Source organism: Bubalus kerabau, chromosome 11, assembly GCF_029407905.1.
Source record: "Bubalus kerabau isolate K-KA32 ecotype Philippines breed swamp buffalo chromosome 11, PCC_UOA_SB_1v2, whole genome shotgun sequence".
NCBI classification, from domain to species: Eukaryota; Metazoa; Chordata; class Mammalia; order Artiodactyla; family Bovidae; genus Bubalus; species Bubalus kerabau.
Genome location: NC_073634.1, coordinates 29,131,195 through 29,150,930, shown reverse-complemented (window position 1 = coordinate 29,150,930; position 19,736 = coordinate 29,131,195). Strand labels below are relative to the sequence as shown.

Below are 19,736 nucleotides of genomic sequence, written 5' to 3'. Positions count from 1 at the left end.
TCATCTATAAAATGAAATATAGTATCTTTCTTTAAGATTCAATCACATAATTTAGTATGTAAAGCAGCTTGCATGTTTCTTGGATTATGATAGTAATCAATAATATTAATCCTCTTTGCCCCTTAGAGGTAAAGACTCTGTTGTCTTCTTCACCCCACGTAATTCACAAAATTATGCTTTAGTGTAAGGTACATTCTTGTCACGTGAACAAGCAAGAGAAGGAGGCTGCCTCTTAATTACTTAAGGTTTTGCCAGTGTACAACAGTTAGTTGAGTGTCATCATTTAGGAATGGCTGTATACTGATGGCAGAATTTTATAGTGAAAGTGTATAGAAGTGCTTAAAGGATAGAGAATAGCTTTACAGAATCCTTTTGCAGTACCCTAGGGTAGGACGGCAAGGTATGCAATATATGGAAATATTTGAGGCACATTTTTAGTTTTTTTTTTGTTAATGGTTAGTTGGAGTTGAATTAAAGTAAGAACATGAATTTTATTTTTAAATTTTTATTTTGTGTTAGAATATAGCCAGTTAACAAACAGTGTTATCAGAGTTTCAGATGAACAGCAAAGGGACCCAGCCATATATATACACACACTTATATCCATTCTCCCTCAAAGTCCCCCTCCCATCCAGGCTGCCACTTAACAGAGTGGCAGAGTTCCATGTGGTATTCAGTAGGTCCTTGCTGGTTATCCGTTTTAAATATAGTTGTGTGTACATGTCCATCCCAAATTCCCTAACTATCCCTTTTCCCCATTCTTCCCCCCCACCCACCCCCAACAGCAACCGTAAGCTTGTTCTTGGAGTCTGTGAGTCTGTTTCTGTTTTGTGAGTTCATTTATATCATTTCTTTTTAGATTCCACATGTAAGGGATGTCATACAATATTTCTCCTTCTCTGACTGACTGACTTCACTCAATATGGCACTCCCTAGGTCCATCCATGTTGCTGCAAATGGCGTTTTTCATTCTTTTTAACCCCTGAGTAATCTTGATTGTATGTGTGTGCCACACCCTCTCTACCCGCCTCTCTGTCGATGGACATTTGCGTTGCTCCCATGTCTTAGCTGTTGTCAGCAGTGCTGCAGTGACGCCGGGCTGCGCGTATCCATTCGGATCGTGTTTTTCTTCGGACACATACCCAAGAGTGGGATTGCAGGGTCATTCGGTAACTCGGTTTTTATCTAAGGAGTCTCCATACCGTTCTCCATAGTTACTGTACCAATGTACATTCTCACCAGCAGTGTAGGAGGGGGAACTCGATATTTTGATTGTTAAAATTCAAGGCCTGGAGTTCTCCTTTGTGATTTTCTAAGGATTATTGAAAATCTTAAAAGTAATGAATATTAATAAATGAGGACAGTACCAGCATATGAAAGAACATAATAAATATACTGAACAACATTTTTATCATTCCCCAAAATGCAACAGTGTGTTATCCAAGGGTAGATTCACCAGGGTTGAATTTCCAAAGCAAAATATGCAATAAAGCTTCTTTGTATCCTAAGCACTGTGGGAGATAAGATAAGCCAGTCAACCAGTCATATTTTATGCTCTCCTTAAATGAAGACCAAAACAAGATTTGGTGTGTTATATGACCTGTGTTTTTAAAATGAGTTGGTTTACATATATCATAAATGTATTATGTTTTAACATAGTTTTATATTTCTAACCATCGTTTATTGCAGGAGAGTGGAATTATAGCTGGTATTTTGCTATATACTTTTCTGTATTTTCTTGAGTTTTCAGTAATGAGGGTATATATATATTCTTATTCTATATATATTCAGAAAGAGTGTTGTTTTCCTCTACAAGAAACGCTAAGGGAGAGAAAAGTAAATCAGACCTAGATTGATTCTCAAGGAATTAATGTGAAGCTTCTTGAACACAAGATTAATACATGAAGATAACATCTGTATTAGACTGACAATTGTTAACTGCTATAAGAAAAATATAAATGGTTTTGAGAATTCAAGAGAGAAACTTATTCTTAATGTAGGAAATAAGGCGACTTTACTGATAATGGGGTTTAGGGTGCAGATTGATGGATGTGGTAGTACTCTTCACATTTGGGAGTTTGATGGGGTTGGAAGTGTGTTAAAGGTATTAAGAGGTAGAGCAAAGAAGTAGAAAAGGGAAATCTCTAAATAGTTCCTTTTTTCCTCCAACTTCATTGAGATATTAGTAACACTTAACATTGTATAACTTTAAGGTGTACACCCTGTTGATTTGATATGCTTATATATTACAAAATGGTTACCATAGTAGTGTTATTTAACAGCTCTGTTACCTCATGTAATAATTACCCTTTCTATGGTGAGAACATTTAAGATCTGTTCTTAGCAACTTCAAATGTATGAGAGTGTGTGTGTACATAAGCTGTATTATTAGGTTTAATTGCAATGTTGTGCGTTAGATCCCCAGAACTTACTCATTTTAGAAATGGGAGTTTGTACTGTTTGACCAGCATCTCCCTTTTCCCCCCACCCCCAAGACCCTGGCAACCACCATTTTATGCCCTGGTTTTAGGAGTTTGGGTTTTTCAGATTTCACATATAAATGATAATCATAGTCTTCCCCTTTTTCTGACTTATTTTCCTTAGCATGATGCCTTCATGGTCCGTCTGTGTTGTCGCAAATGGCAGGACTTCTGTGTGCATGAGTGTATGTGTATGTTGTGTGTCTGACTTAAGTCTTATAATTTTCAATGTACAGATCTTTCATAGCCTTGGTTAAATTTATTCCTAGGGTTTGGTTTTTTTTTAATCATTTTGATAATCTTGTGAATTAGGATTGTTTCAATTTTTTTTTTCAGATATTTTGTTCCTAGTGGATAGCAGTCAAACTGACTTCTTTATGTTGATTTTGTATCCTGCAACTTTACTGAATCCATTGATCAGTTGTAATAGTTTTTTTGGTGGAGTCTTTAGTATTTTCTACATATAAGATCTTGTCATCTGCAAACAAAGCCAGTTTTATTTTTTTCCTGATTTCCTAAATAAATCTTTAATCCTGGGGTATAGGATTTAAAAGAAATACCTTGTAAAGGTAAGTTGTTCGCAGAGACCCTTCAGTATCTGAATAAGCAGGCTGGAGTTCATTCAGAAGACAGTGAACTCTCAGCAATGTTCGAAAGAAGTTTATACTAGCAGAAGGATGTGTGATCGATGAAAGGAGGTTTGGGACAATAAAGTTAATAGGATCTGAATTAGGATAGTGGTTGTGGGGATTTTCAGGACACTTTACACAGTCATTTTAAATGATACGTAATAGTAGATATCTCAATGCTAGCGACCTTAATTAGCAGAAAGTATGGAGGAGACTGGCAAAGATTGAAGGCAGGAGGAGAAGGGGACAACAGAGGATGAGATGGTTGGATGGCATCACCGACTTGATGGACATGAGTTTGAGCAAGCTCTGGGAGTTGGTGATGGACAGGGAAGCCTGGCGTGCTGCAGTCCATGGGGTTGCAAAGAGTCGGACACATCTGAGCTACTGAACTGACTTATGGTGAATTAAGGGCTTCTCAGGTGGCTCAGTGGTAAAGAATCTGCCTGCCAAGCAGGAGACATGGGGAGATCCACTGGAGAACGAAATGACAATCCACTCCTGTATTCTTGCCTGGGAAATCCTGTGGACAGAGGAGCCTGGCAGGCTGTGGTCCATAGGATCGCAAAGAGTTGGACATGACTGAGCAACCAAACAACAGTGATGAATTAACAGAGGCATAAGAGCATCTAAGCTCTGACTTGAGATACATTGAGCTCTAACTTAGATCTGACAACAGCACCTCCCATTATGAACCCTTATAAAGTTGGCATTGGCAGATTTTGTAACTTAAAACTGGGTCAAGTCCTTTAAGGTGGTGGACAAAATTTGCATGGTTTCTAAAATTTGCTTGGCTTCCCAGTGTGATCAATTTACCCTCCATTTCTCTCTTCCCTTCCTTCCTTCAGTAAACCGGTTATGGATCACATCTTACAGTCTGTCCTAAAGATAGACTTTAGAAAGATGAAAGTGCAATAATTATTTTATTGTAACAGAACGTGCTATAAAAGTATCTATTTCAAGACTAGATAGATCTTTTTGAGGAAGTTATGTTTGGGATGAGAACTAAAGGATGAACTAGGAGCAAGGCAGGTAATGAGTGGAAGCAAAAACATCTCACTTAGAGGACACTACCTGTGCAAAGGCCCCAGAGCAGGACAGGACTTCTCTTCTTTATCCTTGTTCTTTCTCTTAAGGCTCTATCAGACAACGCTGCTAAGACCACATCTCGAGTGTCTGGGACAGTGTTTAACACTGAATGTTAGCTTTATGCTCTGCTTTCTCTGTGATGTTCTTTCTTGTGTTGAAGTCAAACCCTTTTCTCTCATCTTCAGTCTCATCCTCTGTAGGCTGACTGTCCCTTGTTCCTTCCAGTATTCTTCTGGCACATTCTGGAATGAAATGTGCAACTGGGGAAATGTTCACAAATTATTTTTGTAAACTTTAATATCAGATAAATACACTTTGTGTGTTGTATTTTGTCTCCCAGTGATGATGGTCAACCTGATTGTTCCCCCTGTGGATGCTGTGTTGTACTTAGTCATTTCAGTCGTGTCCAATTCTTTGCAGCCTCCATGGACTGTAGCCCACGAGGTTCCTCTGTCCATGGGGATTCTCCAGGCAAGAATACTGGAGTGGGTTGGATTCCCTTCTCCAGGGGATCCTCTCAACCCAGGGATCACAGGTCTCCCACATTGCAGGTGGATTCTTGACTGTCTTGAACCACCAGGGAAGCCCATGAATACTGGAGTGGGTAGCCTATCCCTTCTCTAGGGGATCTTCCTAACCCAGGAATCAAACTGGGGTCTCCTGCATTGCAGGCGGATTCTTTACCAGCTGAGCTACCAGGGAAACCCTCCGCTTGTGTATAGATTCAAGTAAAGCTTAACATGTGTTACTGTTTAAAATACACCAAGTTTATTAAGACTCACTGTCAGTGCCACTACTCATCTAGTCATCTTTGTAGGTTTTCTGTCCTGTATTCAATGCATATTTCTTTTGTATATACTTGAAATTGAATCATATAGCTTACATAATACTTGCTTCACCCTACATTGCTCTCTCTGCATTCTCTGAACGTCAGTAAGAACTGTTCTAAAGCATTTTTAATGACTACATCATTCTTTTGTATAAGATTATTTGCCCATTCCTCTTTTGAGAACATTTTTCACTATTGTAAGTAGTCATCATAATTCACATCTTTATCTCCTCGCATATTTGTTTTTCAGATTATTTACTTAGGATCATTTCTCAGAAGTGGATCATATGTTATTATTAAGGCCCCTGATGCATAAAGACAAAATTTTTGTTGTGTGTTTATAGGTGATACCTCTTTTATGGTTCATAGTAGCAAAGATTGGACTAAAACCCAGGCCTCCTGAGTTCTAGTATTTTAGTCCTATACTTCTTTTGCTACATATTATGATAAAATAGGGTGGTATTTCTTTGTTTAGAGAAAATAACTTCATTCTTTTAGTCAAGTTCATTCGCCTCCCAGGAAAGAAGTGTTGTGGGTCATTTAAATAAATTAACACTGTTTAGATAATTCATTTTATATTTTTAAGATTGCAGCTTAAGTCCAGGGAGAGATGGTACAAACAAGTACAGAAAGTTAAATAATGACATGAAATGTTAAATAACCATATTAAAAGTTTCTGTAGAGAATTATATCAGTTTTATTCTTAACCTTTGAGCAGCTCAGTAATTACAGCTAAGTTCTCAGGATACAAATACACAATGAGTAAGAGTCTACTTTAAACTTACTTAGCATTTCTTTCTCTAACCTCGTCTCTTAAGGTTCAAACCTAGATTACAAGCTAAGCAGTGTAACCGATATTAGTAACATTTTAATACTTCTCAAATGATTTTCATGTGCATCTTCCTGTGAGCCTCACAGAACAACTCTGAGGAGTAATTAGGGTGGTGAAACTTCAGTTCAGGGTGTGAGTGTGGAGGTTATTTAGTTAGTAGTTGTCATGGACTTGGAAATTGCATCCTGATTTCAGATTTTCTCTTGGTACCCTTAGACCATTTCTGCCTCTGCTTCCATGATCTCTCTTTTTAAAAAATTGAGATAAGATATAATGTTTCATTAAGTTTAAGGTGTTGGACCTGTTGATTTGATATATTTATGTATTCAATATGGGGCTTTCCTGATGGCCCAGATGGTACAGAATCTGCCTTCTATGCAGGAGACTTGGGTACGATCCCTGGCTCAGGAAAATCCCTTGGACTAGGGAATGGCAGTCCACTCCAGTATTCTTTCCTGGGGAATTCTATGGACAGAGACACCTAGTGGGCTACAGTCCATGGGATCTCAAAGAGTCAGACACGAGTGAGCAACTGACACTCCACTTTCACTTTCTTTTTCATGTATTCAGTTCAGCCTCCATGATCTCTCAACCTTTAATATCTGAATCACCAAAACAACTTAAAATTTCTCCAGAATTTCTCTTTCTTGAATTTTCCTTCTCTCTTTCTCTGCTGTTACTCTTCCATAACATTTCAGCCAGAGTAAAATTGCTATCTTCTCAGGGGGGCATATCCCTTCTTTTTATGACTTTGCCTTTAGGACCAAAATTTTGGATTATAGCAGTCTTCCAACCTTCGTTCCTCCTTCCTTTGTTCTTTAACAGATCAGATTCAGGGCTTTATTCTAATTTGCCTTCCTTAATAAGCCAAAATGGGTCTCACATATAAAGAAGGGATTTTAGAGCTAGCTCCCCCACTGTGTGCGTATGTGTGCTCAGTCGTGTTCAACTTTTGCAACTCTGGGGATTGCAGCCTGCCAGGCTCCTCTGTCCATGGGATTTCCCAGGCAAGAATACTGGAGTGGGTTGCCATTTCCTTCTCCAGTTCCCCCGCGTCTGTCCCCCAAATTTCAGGAGATGTCAGTTCTCGTGCCAGTTTATACTCCCTCTCTCCCATGAGTTACTTAGTATCTTCTGTAACACTGGGATCATATTTAGTTAATGATAGATGGTTGGTTTGACTTGCTCAGCCATATTTTCCTCCTTACTAGACGTGGTCTTTAAGCCTGTCTCTGGAGAGTGTAGAGAAAGGACAGTTGTTGAAAGGTTTAATACTTACCATGATGCCCTTTTACTCCTTGCTGTTTTGGCTCTGGGGATAGATAGTTGGTTCTTACTGGTTTTGTTTGTCCCTTCCTCCTTGTGCATTTGATTTTCCTCCTACTACTTCAGCTAGAGGACGTGAAGCCAGAGTGGTGGTTTTCCATTTTCCATTTCTAGCAGTAATGGTAACAAAACTCAGAACAGGTAAAAATCACTATTTTAGTTAAATTTAAAATGATTTCCTTTGAGGTGGAGTTTGAAGTATATTCATCTGTTTTCACTTCAAAATGATAATTATCAATATTATGCTTGATATCTGTTTCTACTAATATATGTAGAAGCCTGTTATGATAAAAGCAAATTTATATCAGTGATGTAATGAAATTAATGAAAATTATTTTTTAAATTGGGATTACTTTTTTCTAATACAAGTGAACCTAGTTCTGAATTGCAGCTTCACAAAGTATGTTTTGAAGCGCAGTAACCCAGGTGGAAACAAACATGCTGTTTGTTTGTTTGTTTTTAAATTACAATAATTACTTTATCCTCACTGTCTATTAAATAGATTGTGCATAGGAAAAACAGGAAAAATTAAAGATGAGTTCATTGTTTTAATTAAGCATTAACTAGTTTTGGATAAGTTATATTTAGCATCCCAATTAGAATTCTATTCTCCATGTTTTTATTACATTTTCTTTTTTTTTTTTGCTTTCAACTTACAGTGTTTAAAAATCAATAAGATGTTAAGAGATAAGCCAGAAATGTAGACTGTTACAGAAGCCTAGGAGATTTAGTTAATCTGACCTAGATGTTCTTTTGATGATTGAGATTGATTTGGGAAAGCAGTCCCTAATTTCATAATGAAGCATAGGAATATCTGCCATATAAGTCAGTTGTCCTGCCAGTGACAGGCAGATTAATCGGCCACAAAAAGGAAGAGTTTGCCATGAAAGTTGTGCTATTTAGATCATTGCATTTGGAAGAGCAGTAATATTGAAAGTTGTAAGTGAATGTAGCCCTTACATTTTGCCATGTTCTAAAGAGGATTATCTAGTATTTTTTTCAAGGGCTTTTTGTGTACATTTGATGTTGGCTTCGTTTTCAGTGTAATGCACGTGAAACAGAACAGATAATGTGAGAACATCCTTGAGTAGAAATTGGATGCGAAAGTAAATATTAGTGATGTTTGAGAATATATATATATATCAACAGTTAATTTATTCCACATTTATTTCTTGTAACCCAAAATCTGGGTACTTGCACGGTTAGAATGAGAACACTTAATTTACAAACTTCTATACCAATTTTTTTGTCGTTCTACCAAAGCCCTGAGATGTTGGTTCTTGCATCAGCTTTTAATTTAACATTGTACAAGATTAAGAAATAAAACATAATGAGGACTTAGAAATAAAAGATCAGATTTGAGAGTTGCTTGGTGTAGTCCACAAAACTGAGTGAACAGAGCAGTAAAGACATGTCCTCTGGACTGGAGCTGCCAGGGTATGTTGTTTTCTTGTCATAATACTGTGATCATGTATTAAATAATGTAGTGTTTTCATAGGGAAGCCCTCGTAGATGATGAAGATGCTATAGGTAGAGTGACAGATCCTTGAAATTAAATGTGAAGTCTTTTATTTCAGTATCCAAAATTGTAATTGTTTTGAAACTAGAATTATTGACTAATTATTAGTTATTCCTAATTGAGGCTATAACATACATCTCAATTATTGAAATAAGCTAAGACTATGAACTAACTGAGTACTTGGATTGTTTTTAGTACCTAGCTCTTAAAATATTTAGTTTTCGATACTAGGCAAGCATGTGTGGTAATCAGAATACTTTCATCACTAAGTTTTACAAGGCATGTTTCTGTAAAAGCCATGGGTTTATCATTGTGGTAATTATTAAGTCTATGAAATGTATTAATAATTTTTGCTTTCTGAATCTATTGGGATCTCTATAAAGTGTGTGTGTCTAATTTGATATATTTTGAAGATGATTTAGTCCATTATTTCAAGGTTTCTTTCTTTTTCAACTACAGAACGCTTAGCCATTTTTAATAATTATAGATTTATGGAATTCAAATTGACCTACAGAGTAGCATTTTGAAATAACACAAATCTACTAGACATTGGTTAAGTATAGGTTGTTCTAATCCTAAAGGTCCTTGATAACTGTGGGATTAAGTTATAGATTTCTTTTAGTATATACATTTGGGAAGGAGGCAGCCAGGGTCATTAGAAGGAGAACTGTCATTGAGGGAAAATTAACATTTGGCTAAAGCCTTACCTTGTGTGCTGTATGATTATTTTATTTTACAGACCCCAGGCATTAGAGCTCGGCCTACAAGACTTCAGTGGTTTTGTGATAGATGTATTGCAAATAATCAGGTTTGTGTTTAATTTCTGGTCTCCCTCACCCAAAACTGTGAGTAGAAAGCAAGTGTCCTCCATGTCCTGTGAGCATTTGGGGATTTCATGAGATGCAGCCTTGGTTACCTTGGTGGTTTTCCAAATAAGCAATCACTTAATTCTGGTTCCTGAGGTCTACAGAATCCCTAAAAATAATAACATGGGCTCTGAAGATTTCAGCTGGCTTCATTCTACCTGTTGGTTTGAGCAGGGCTGACGTTTCCTTGGCAGTTGAAATCTGCTTCAGTCGTTAGTGACCAGAGGAAATGCTTGATGGGAGCCCAGTGGAGCTTCTACTTTACTCCAGCCCAGATGCCTCTCACATCGTGCCAAGAAAAAGCCACAGGGAAAGAGGAGTACAAAGTTGGGGTGGAGAATATTCCTGTTAACAGATATAGATGTACTCACTGAGTCCTCCACCCTCAGTATCTTTGAATTTTCCAAAATGCTCCTCCGTGGAGGTTTTTACAACTAGAGAGTCATTCATATGTATTCTTGTCTCCAAAGAATCCTTTAGCTCTTTAGTTTAAAATTGTTTTTAATTGTGATAAAATACGTATGGCATCACATTTATCATTTTAATCATTCTTAACATGTATAGTTAGTGGCATTAAGTACAGTTGCATTCTTGTGCTCAGTCCTTTAACCTTTGAAGTAAAGTTAGCCTGCCCTTTGGGTAAAGCTGATTTGAAGGATTATTCACCTGTGACTTGTCAACTATAAAATACATCCTTTATACAATCTGGATCCCTCTGTTAATCTTATTTTTAAGGTTGAAACTCTAGAAAAATTAGTGGAGCTGACACAGAAGCTATTTGAATGTGACAGAGACCAGCTATACTACAGTCTGCTAAAACTATATAGTAAGTAATATGACTCTTGCTCATGTTTTTATTTTGAGACATTTATTCTGTGGAAGGCAGTGCCTGGAAAGGAACACCAGGCCCTGAGGAAGCTCCTGGGGGTTGTCACCTGTGCAGTCTTCCACAGAGGCTCAAGTAGAGGCTAGACTGAATTCATATCACAAAATGTTGTGTTGTTTCACTAGACATCCTATGGTCTTCCCTGACATTCTTACTGCAATAATGAGAAAGTGAGAAAACTCTTCATCAGAGCCACAGAATTTAATGGAAGTTTTTGAGGAGAAACTATTCTTTTTTTCCTTTTAATTTAAATTCTTGAGTAAATTTATCAGTCACTTCTATAAGTAATCATTGACATATTCATGTGTCTAGATATTTTTCCAGAAAAATGCATGTTTATATACAGACTCATCGTAAACAATTCCTTTTCAAAATGTGATTGTATTGTAAGATAGTTTTGACTCAGTTCTATATTACCAACCTTTTTCTGCACTTTATCACCCGCCAATGACTATATTGAACAGATATATCAGAGTTTACTCAACTAGTCTCCGACTGCTAGACGTGTGAATAGATTTTAGTTTTCCATCCTATAAAACACTACATTAGTCGTCTTTATACCTTAATCTTTGTTCACAACCTTAATTGTTTCCCTAAGCTGAATTTGTATTTGCACTAAGGGTTAAAAGTGATGGTCATTTCTGAAACTTGCAGTCTCTGTTGTTAAGGAATTGTCTAGTATGTTTATGCAAGTTTACACATCTGGAACTGTGTAGTCTCTTAAGGTATTTTGTGGAGAGAAACGATGGAATAGTCGGTGACCTTCCTTCCTTCCTTTCCAACATAAGATATTTGATCTCGATTTATTCTTCTTTTTCCTTCACCAAACATAGACAGCAGTGAATAAGTTGATTCATTTGTCTTTTTGAACTTGTATTTATCATCATTGGAGGCTTTGTCTTACATCTTGATGGTGTATATTAAATATGCTGGAAATCTTACATTTCATTTGTTGGTTACATTGACATACAGTTCACATGTAATTCTTAAAACTTTTCATTTGAATGATGATCAAATTCTGGCATCCAATGCTGAGGTTGTTGTTGAATGTATAGAATTTTAAAACTTGGGTTTTAGGCATTTAATCCTTAATTAGTAGTTTATAACCTGTATTAAAGTGCTAATCCTCCCCACTCCCCCTGCTTTTTCTTACTTTGAGAGAATTCTTTCTTAAGTTCTAATTTTTTGCAAACTAAAAATACCGAAGTGATACATCTAAATGAGTTTTCAACCTTTAAAGTCATCCCCATAGAAGACTTTGATTCAGAAATATCTCTGAAGCCCACAGTGCTAGCATTGAGGTAGGCACTGCAGATAGAAAACTGGCGTTCTTCAGAAGAGCTGGACCTGAGCTGGGACTGCCGATCCCTTGGGCTGAAAGAACAGCCGCACAGACACAGGAGGTGCGTCCAGGGAAGATGAGAGACGGCCGGCTTTACAGGCTTCTTTCTCCCTCTGGAGCTGACCTTTTGCTATTGTCAGCAAAAGGAAGAAAAGGAAAAACAAGTTTTAAGTTCATCTTAAAATTTCCTTTAGGCATAAGCAGGAACTCTTACCAGTAAACTCTGAGGTTTATTAGCGTTTTCTTTAATCCCTCTGTCTGTTCTGATGGACACCCCCTCCCAGCTCTGTATTTGAGCCAGTAGTCTGAGAAGCTCTCCTCTGCTCAGCCGAGGAGCCTCTGAGGATGAGATAGCATGACAGCGGCCTCTCATGGGACTGGAAGCCAGAGGAATCATCATAGGGAAGTGTATACTTTTTAACCCAGCTTCTGTCATGTTAGGAATCAATAATGTGGTTGTGGTAACCCTAAACCTTCCCTTTCTGAAGAAGAAACAAGCTGTCTCCTCCTGCATGTGCCCCCCCCCTCTTTTTTGCCCTCTAACTTGGACCACTACTTAAATATGTTGAATAATTTATAAAGCACAATTTATTTGAAAAGGAACATGTAGTATGGAATGATATACAGAATGTGGCCCTGTAACACATGAAAAGTCCAGACTGGATTTCTGAGAACACAATTTGTTTGGTGTATTGGAATTTTTTATGAACTCATTCTTTTTCATAATATAATTTTAGCCCTTGAAAGGAGTTAATTTTATTATTTCGGAGTATTTGTTAAAGGGCAGTTTTGCTTGTTTTATTTTAAAACAGTACCTTTCACACACATGTACACACTTACTTTGTTGTGAATTACAGCACACTACAGAAACATGCACAAGACAGAGATGCATTGCTCCATGGTTCTGTAACACCCAGCCTCCATATAACTATAATGGAGGTTAAGGAATAAAAATATAACTCTCTTCATTCCTGTAAATACTAGCTCTACTAAACCACATTTCCTTTTCTACTTAATAATATGATGGTCAAAGGTGATCTGTTACAGGAATCAGCCATAATTCAAACTTTAGTTCTCTCCTTTCTAAGATATTTTGACTTTCCACTGTGATAGTCTTGTGAAATTAGCTCCTAAGCCCTGCAACAAACATTACATGAGTGAAACAACTCCCTCCCCTGCATATATATTATTATTTTAACATTACTAATAAGGAATATTCTGTTATTTCTAAAGGACAGTTTTTTTCTCCCTCTTACAGTTTTATTCAAAACACTTCAGTTTCTTTACATATACAAAGAAGAGAATTTATTCTTTGTATATGTAAAGTACTCTCGCCAAAACTTGAGCTGCCTTATATTGATAATTTTGCAATAAAAGTTCTTTGAATCTATTTTTAAAACCCCAACATTTAAAACATGAACATTTATGGGATTTCCCTATAGTGGTCCAGTGGCTATGACTCAATGCTTCCACTGCAGGGGACCCAGGTTTGATCTCTATTCAGGGAACTAAGATCTCATGTGCTGCATGGCACAACTGGGAGGAAAAAGAAAACAGGAAAACCGCCCTGAGTATTTATCCTAAGATGTTATTTATGTGCTATTTTCTTTACTTATGACCATTGACATTTCTTTTTCATGCTGTATAGTCTTCCCTCCTCCATTATTACACACACAACATGAATGTATTCTGAATTACTGAAGGGCCAAGCCAGTATAGTAGTATACAAAGCAAAACGTCAAATAGTTGTTATGTCCACACGATACCTGAGTTAACGTGTCCATGGCCATCCTTCCAAATCACTCTCTCTACATTTGTATCCGTGTATTTTTTTGCATATACACCTATTATTATTTTGATTGTTTAATGCTCTACATGTTTTGTGCACTGTGTTCTGTAGCTTATTTTGTTAATATGAAATAAATTCATAGGAAAAGATACATGCTTGCTTTTCTCCTTTTAGTTAACCAGTTTTAAGTGCTGGTATCCCTGGAACCTCCTAAGTTGATCATTAAACAGTTTTTTAATGAGTTTATGAACTCTTTGGTATATTTGTGTTTCATTTCCTTGCAGTCATTATTCTTTTTGGTGCCCAAATTGTCCCGTCTTTGGCACTGGGAACCTCTTTACATCAGCTCCCTGTGTCATTTGACATACTGCCATTAGTCTTTGATAGGTCCTTATATTTAGGCCAAGCAGGACCATCCTGGCTTATGTGGCGTAATTCCTGTCCAAACCTTATTTTAGAGAGGAATGACATTTAGAGACCATAATCTGGTGATTGACACATGGGAAATTTAGAAACTACCCCATCCTGTCAGTAATACATACAGACTTGCCAACTTTATAATTAAGACTCTGAACTCTAGAAATCTTTGTCTCAGTTTAACACTATAGGAACCGTGTGTGAAGTGCCAGCTGTTGTTACATGCTAGTCAGGTGGCCCCACAGTGAAGTCCCACAGCTATGCTCCTGTAAAATTCACTGATAGTGTCAAAAATTCCTTGGTTTTTATAGTTTAAGAGTTCTCAGATCATTTAGTACATCAGTGCTCTTCTTCTTTAAAGAAGGAACCATGAGTTCCAGGAAAGTGATGGAATTACTGAGGCAGTGTCCATTCCCTGGTTACAGCCAAGTCTGTGGGCTGTTTGATTTTTCAGATAACAAGTATGATTGTTGTTGTTTTGGTTAAAGGAATTTAAAGCCCTCGGGGTATATTATGAAAGCCTTAGCCTTTCTGTGTCTTGGTGAGAGAATGGCTACCGATTTTGGCACTGACTAGTTTGGTTGCCTCAAATTTTTGTTCTATATCCTGTGATCCAGGTACATTTCCAAGATAGAAAGTGTGTATATCTCAGTTTCATGCTGTATACACTGTCTAGTTCTCACCTGTGTTCTGAAATATTTTCTTGTAAGCTGTTAGTCCATTTGAACAGGTGCCTCTCTGTTGTATCCTGTTCTACCAAAGTGAATTATCTTCCCATACTCCTTCCAGTCTGAAAGCATGGTACCTCTTCCATCTCTTCGCTATCTGAAATAATAATTATTAGCTTAAAAAAAGTGCCTAAGCAGTTCTGTTCACAATGTGTGGAAACTTTCCCTGTGTCCCCCACAGTCCATAGTACCCTTTGGCATGAAACAGAAGTGGTCCACCTTTCCCTTTCTACAGAATTAAAGATTTGGGGGCTTGGGTTTTTGTTTTTATTTAATTAAATAAAATGTATTTGATAACCTTTATATATATAAAGTTTTATATATTAACATACTTGAAAAATTACTGTTGAATTTTATATTACATGAAAACATTTTAATGAAGGAAAAGCATAATTAGCTTACGAGAATCTTGCTTTGAAAATTGATTGTAAATTTAGTAAGGATTTTATGTTAGGCTGATTTTATTATCTAAGTATATATAAAATCACTCTGAACTTTAGGTTAATTTCTACTGTTTGGTTCACCTTTCAGTATATTCCGTATGAAAACCTCGGCTGCCATCTATGTATGACTCCTAGGAAATTTTCTACTTGTTTTCTTTTTCTTTACTGGACGTTTCTGATGAAGTGTGAATGTGTTTTGTTTTTGTTCTTAGAGTTTTTTTTACTTTGAAGAGTCCGTTATCAAAAAGCTTATTAGCCTTTCAATTTTAGGGTGGGAGGAAACCTAGGAAAATTTCATGTGTTTTAGTATTTTGATATTTTTGAGAAACAAACATTCTTATGTTTTCTGAAACATTCGTGTCCTGAAACAAACCCTCTTCCTGGAGCTGACCGTACACCATTGAGATATTTCTTATTCATATTTTCAAAAGGCTACTTTTAAAACAATATTTCTTTGTAACAGGTGTATTGAACTTAGTGTCATAAGTTTTTCATATTTTGCTCTAATTTTTCACAGGCAGAAACTTAAATGACTTTCTCTTTTTTCAAAATTCATAGAATGTTTAAAAATGAAGTCTTGATTCTTAAGTTTTTGCTATTTGTGAAGACTAGGTTATCACACAGAAGAAACTAGATATTTCATTATGAAGGAAATCTGCTTTCTTCCCAATACCCTTCCTCTCCCCTGTAATCTTACTTAAGTCTGTTGACGTTATGAGAAACATATTACACACGGACAGAAGTTCTTGAGGTCGACAGAAGAGACAGAAGTCTCCCTACTGAACTAAGCAGAAAATTTTGTTGATTTGTCGCTTTTGACAAAGCTCATACATTTGTACGTTTTCAATCATTGTAGCTGTGTACTGGACTGCATATGTGCATCCTATCATCTTTCCAGAGTCTATTGCTCATAGTTAAGAAGTTTTTAATGAAGTGTGGTTTTTCTTTTCTTGTGTTTTAATAGGTAAGGACTTTCTATGGTTTAAACTTCAAAAGGTACAAAAGGGTATACAGAGAGAAGTTTTCTCACTTTTGGTCCACTATGACCCTGGTCCTTTCCCTGGAGGCAGTGTTTGGAATACTTGCTTTAGCAGCAAATAAAAAGTTTTAAATATTTTCATGAATTTTGTTTAGTATGTTCATTAGTTTCTATTTATTTTTACAGAAGTAAATGGTGACTGGCAAAAAGCTGATGCTGTCTGGAATAAAATGCAAGAAGAAAATATTGTTCCTCGTGAGAAGACATTAAGGTTATTAGCAGAAATCCTTAGGAACAATAATCAAGAGGTTCCATTTGATGTACCTGAGGTAATTTGTTTTTAACTATAAGCATAACAGATTTTGTTGTCGGTATAAATTTAGGTTATAGATTAACCCAGCTTTACATTGAAAAGGTTGCTGTATTTACCACTTTTTCTTTAACTGAAAAATTTTATTTTTAAGTTGTGGTATGAGGAAGAAAAAGATTCCCCAACTTCGTTACCCTCACCTGTAGAAGTTAATCTCCAGAAAGAGCTATTGAACGCCTGCCGTACGAGGAGAAACAAAGGTAAACGCGTGCCCTGGGGTCTCGTTTAGAGAGCAACGTGGGGTCTAAGCCCAGCAAGGCAGTAGTGATTTAGGAAGAGATGGAACTTAAAGTGTATATATTAATTATTTTCTTTCATTTAACAAAGACATTTTGGTACAATTGGGAAAATTTAAATGTTGACTCAGTAGTAGGTAATTAAGGAATCACTCTCATATTTATATTAGATAGAATAACAGCTTATGATTTATAGATGTCCTTGAGTTTTGAGATCAGTAATGAAGTATTGAGAAATGAAAAAACTGAAGATTTCTGTAATTCATTTTAAAATACGTAAGCCTTAAGCCATAAAATATTTAAGTCAGGAGCCATGTGTTTAAAGGTTAAACAGATCAGGAAACATGTTGCTTATTAGATGTAGGCAATGGGTATATGGCGGGGGTCATTATACTCTTCCTTATATATTTCTGTAAACTTGAAATTTTTCATAATGAAAACTAAAGTAGATGTCATTTTATCAAAATTGCACTTTGAAAATAACATGGTCATGAATTTTTTGGCAAATATATTTGTTACATGTTTTGATTTTATGTGAAAGCAAAAAACGATTAGGACTTTAAGCTTCATATAGTATCTCTGCTTAACATCTCAATGATATGAGACCCGTTTCTTGCTCTTCTTCCCTTTTTTCAGTGGTAATATTTCCAGAAGATGTGCCTACCTCTCTTAAGACTACTTTAAAATTTCTATGACTATCTTGAACCCTCTGATACAAGCTTGCCTTTCACATTCTAGATGTTTTCATTTAGACTTCATTGTACTCTTCCCAGATCATATACTACTTCCATTTTCTTCACTTAAGTTTTCTCTGTAGAATGCTTCTGTTATCTCTAATTTCTCCAGTTTTTATGTAGATTTCCAAGTATGCTTTATGATAATTTAACCATTATGCAGCAGATTTGTTTTCATTCTAGCATTGACAGTTTTGAGTTCTCTTCCATAGAAAGCCGTCAGTTTAGAAATGTATAGAACCTCTTAACTTTTTTTTTCCCAAGAGGGTATTAAATTTTTTATTGACTACACGTGATAATAGATGATACACAAGCTTCATTCCCATCTATAACTTTATTGGTACCATAATTCAATTTAAATATATTACATAGGATATGCCAACGATCATTAATAACCAAAAAAGAACTCCGTGACTTTGCACGGGTGACCCTTTTAACGGTGAACTCCAGGTCACAACAAAGTAACTGTCAGTTCAACTACACCAAGGTTCTGAAGACAATAGCTTCTCCACCAAAGCAGGTTGTAAATAAATTTCAAATGGAACCTGACATCACCTGAAGGAATTCTGACTTCACACTGTTGGAGTAGTTTACCAAAATGTCTTCAGAGTAGACTAACTTTACACAGCACCTTAAAAAAAAAAAAAAGACATTTATTCAGCAGCATGAGCAGACTATTGCATTTAGCAATCAACAGCATGCTGCTGCTGCTAAGTCACATCAGTTGTGTCCGACTCTGTGCAACCCCATAGATGGCAGCCCACCAGGCTCCCCCGTCCCTGGGATTCTCCAGGCAAGAACACTGGAGTGGGTTGCCATTTCCTTCTCCAATGCATGAAAGTGAAAAGTGAAAGTGAAGTCGCTCAGTCATGTCCGACTCTTAGCAACCTCATGGACTGCAGCCTACCAGGCTCCTCTGTCCATGGGATTTTCCAGGCAAGAGTACTGGAGTGGGGTGCCATTGCCTTCTCCGAATCAACAGCATGGGTGCAAAAAAAAAAAAAAAAAAAAAAATCTACATTAAAAACCCTTTGTTGGAATGCTTTACACTTTCCACAGAACAGAAACTAAAATAACCTGTTACACAATTAGTCACAAGTACAGTTCTCAAGTTTTTTTTGCCCGTACACGAGTATTGTCTAAAACATGTCTTCTTTGTAGCAGCTAGGCCCTGCCACCACTGTGCTTGGCTGAGTTCACAAATCTGTTGTAGCCTGTAGCTTCCCTGTCACTTCCCTGGCGCTCCTCTCCTGCTACGCTTTGTTTCCTGGCAGTAATTAACCTCCTGCCGCTGCTGCTGCTGCTGCTGGAGCCACCACAGCCACCTCGATTTTGTGGTTTGGCAAAGTATTGGCCTCCACCACCATACGGGCCAGAACTTCTGCCTCCAAAGTCTCCTCCTTTCATGGGTCCAAAATTTAAAGATTGATTGTTGTAATTGCCAAAATCACCGTAGCTTTCGCCACCTCCAAAATTGCTTCCATCATTACCAAATCCATTATAACCATCCCCACTGCCACCATATCCGCCACCACGATGGCTGCACCAAAGCCACCTTGACCACTGAAGTTTCCTCCACGACCTCCACCAAAGTTTCCAGAACCACTTCGGCCTCTCTGGCTGGATGAAGCACGAGCCATCTCTTGGTTAGAGAGGGCTCACTTCACAGTAGGGGCCATTCACAGTGTGGTATTTCTGAATGACCAGTCTTATCTACGGAGTCATGGTCATCAATGGTTACAAAAGCAAAGCCTCTCTTTTTGCCACTGCCTCAGTCAGTCATGATTTCAGTCATTTCAGTTTTCCCATACCGTTCAAAATAACCCTTCAGGTGATGTTCTTCAGTGTCCTCTTTAATGCCACCAACAAAAATCTTTTTCACAGTTTAGTGGGCACCAGGTCTTTGAGAATCTTCTCTTGAGACGGCCCTCTGGTTCCACAACTCTTCCGTCCACCTTGTGTGGCCTTGCATTCATGGCCACATCCACCTCCTCCACCGTGGCGTATGTGACAAACCCAAAGCTTCTGGAGCACTTGGTGTTTGGATCCCTCATTACCACAATCTGTGAGCATTCCCCATTGCTCAGAATGGGCTCCTCAGACTCGCATCGGTTGTTTCAAAGCTCAGTCCTCCAATGAAGAGCTTCCATAGCTGTTCGGGCTCTTTGGGAGACTTGGACTTAGACATGATGGTAGTGGAGAGGGGGAGACTTCAGTGATGCTTTCGGGGCGGCATCCATGG

The 19,736-nt window shown here is 37.3% G+C and overlaps 1 protein-coding gene across 3 annotated transcripts in view; it reads left to right on the top strand.

Moving 5' to 3' along the window:
• The window catches only part of LRPPRC (leucine rich pentatricopeptide repeat containing), a 101,498-nt gene that overhangs the window by 59,413 nt on the left and 22,349 nt on the right, over positions 1 to 19,736 (top strand). For all 3 annotated transcript variants that reach the window (XM_055539957.1, XM_055539959.1, XM_055539958.1), the window contains 4 exons: positions 9,444 to 9,512; positions 10,306 to 10,396; positions 16,341 to 16,483; positions 16,619 to 16,724. In XM_055539957.1, coding sequence (XP_055395932.1) covers positions 9,444 to 9,512; positions 10,306 to 10,396; positions 16,341 to 16,483; positions 16,619 to 16,724 — 409 coding nt within the window. The remainder of the gene's footprint in view (positions 1 to 9,443; positions 9,513 to 10,305; positions 10,397 to 16,340; positions 16,484 to 16,618; positions 16,725 to 19,736) is intronic.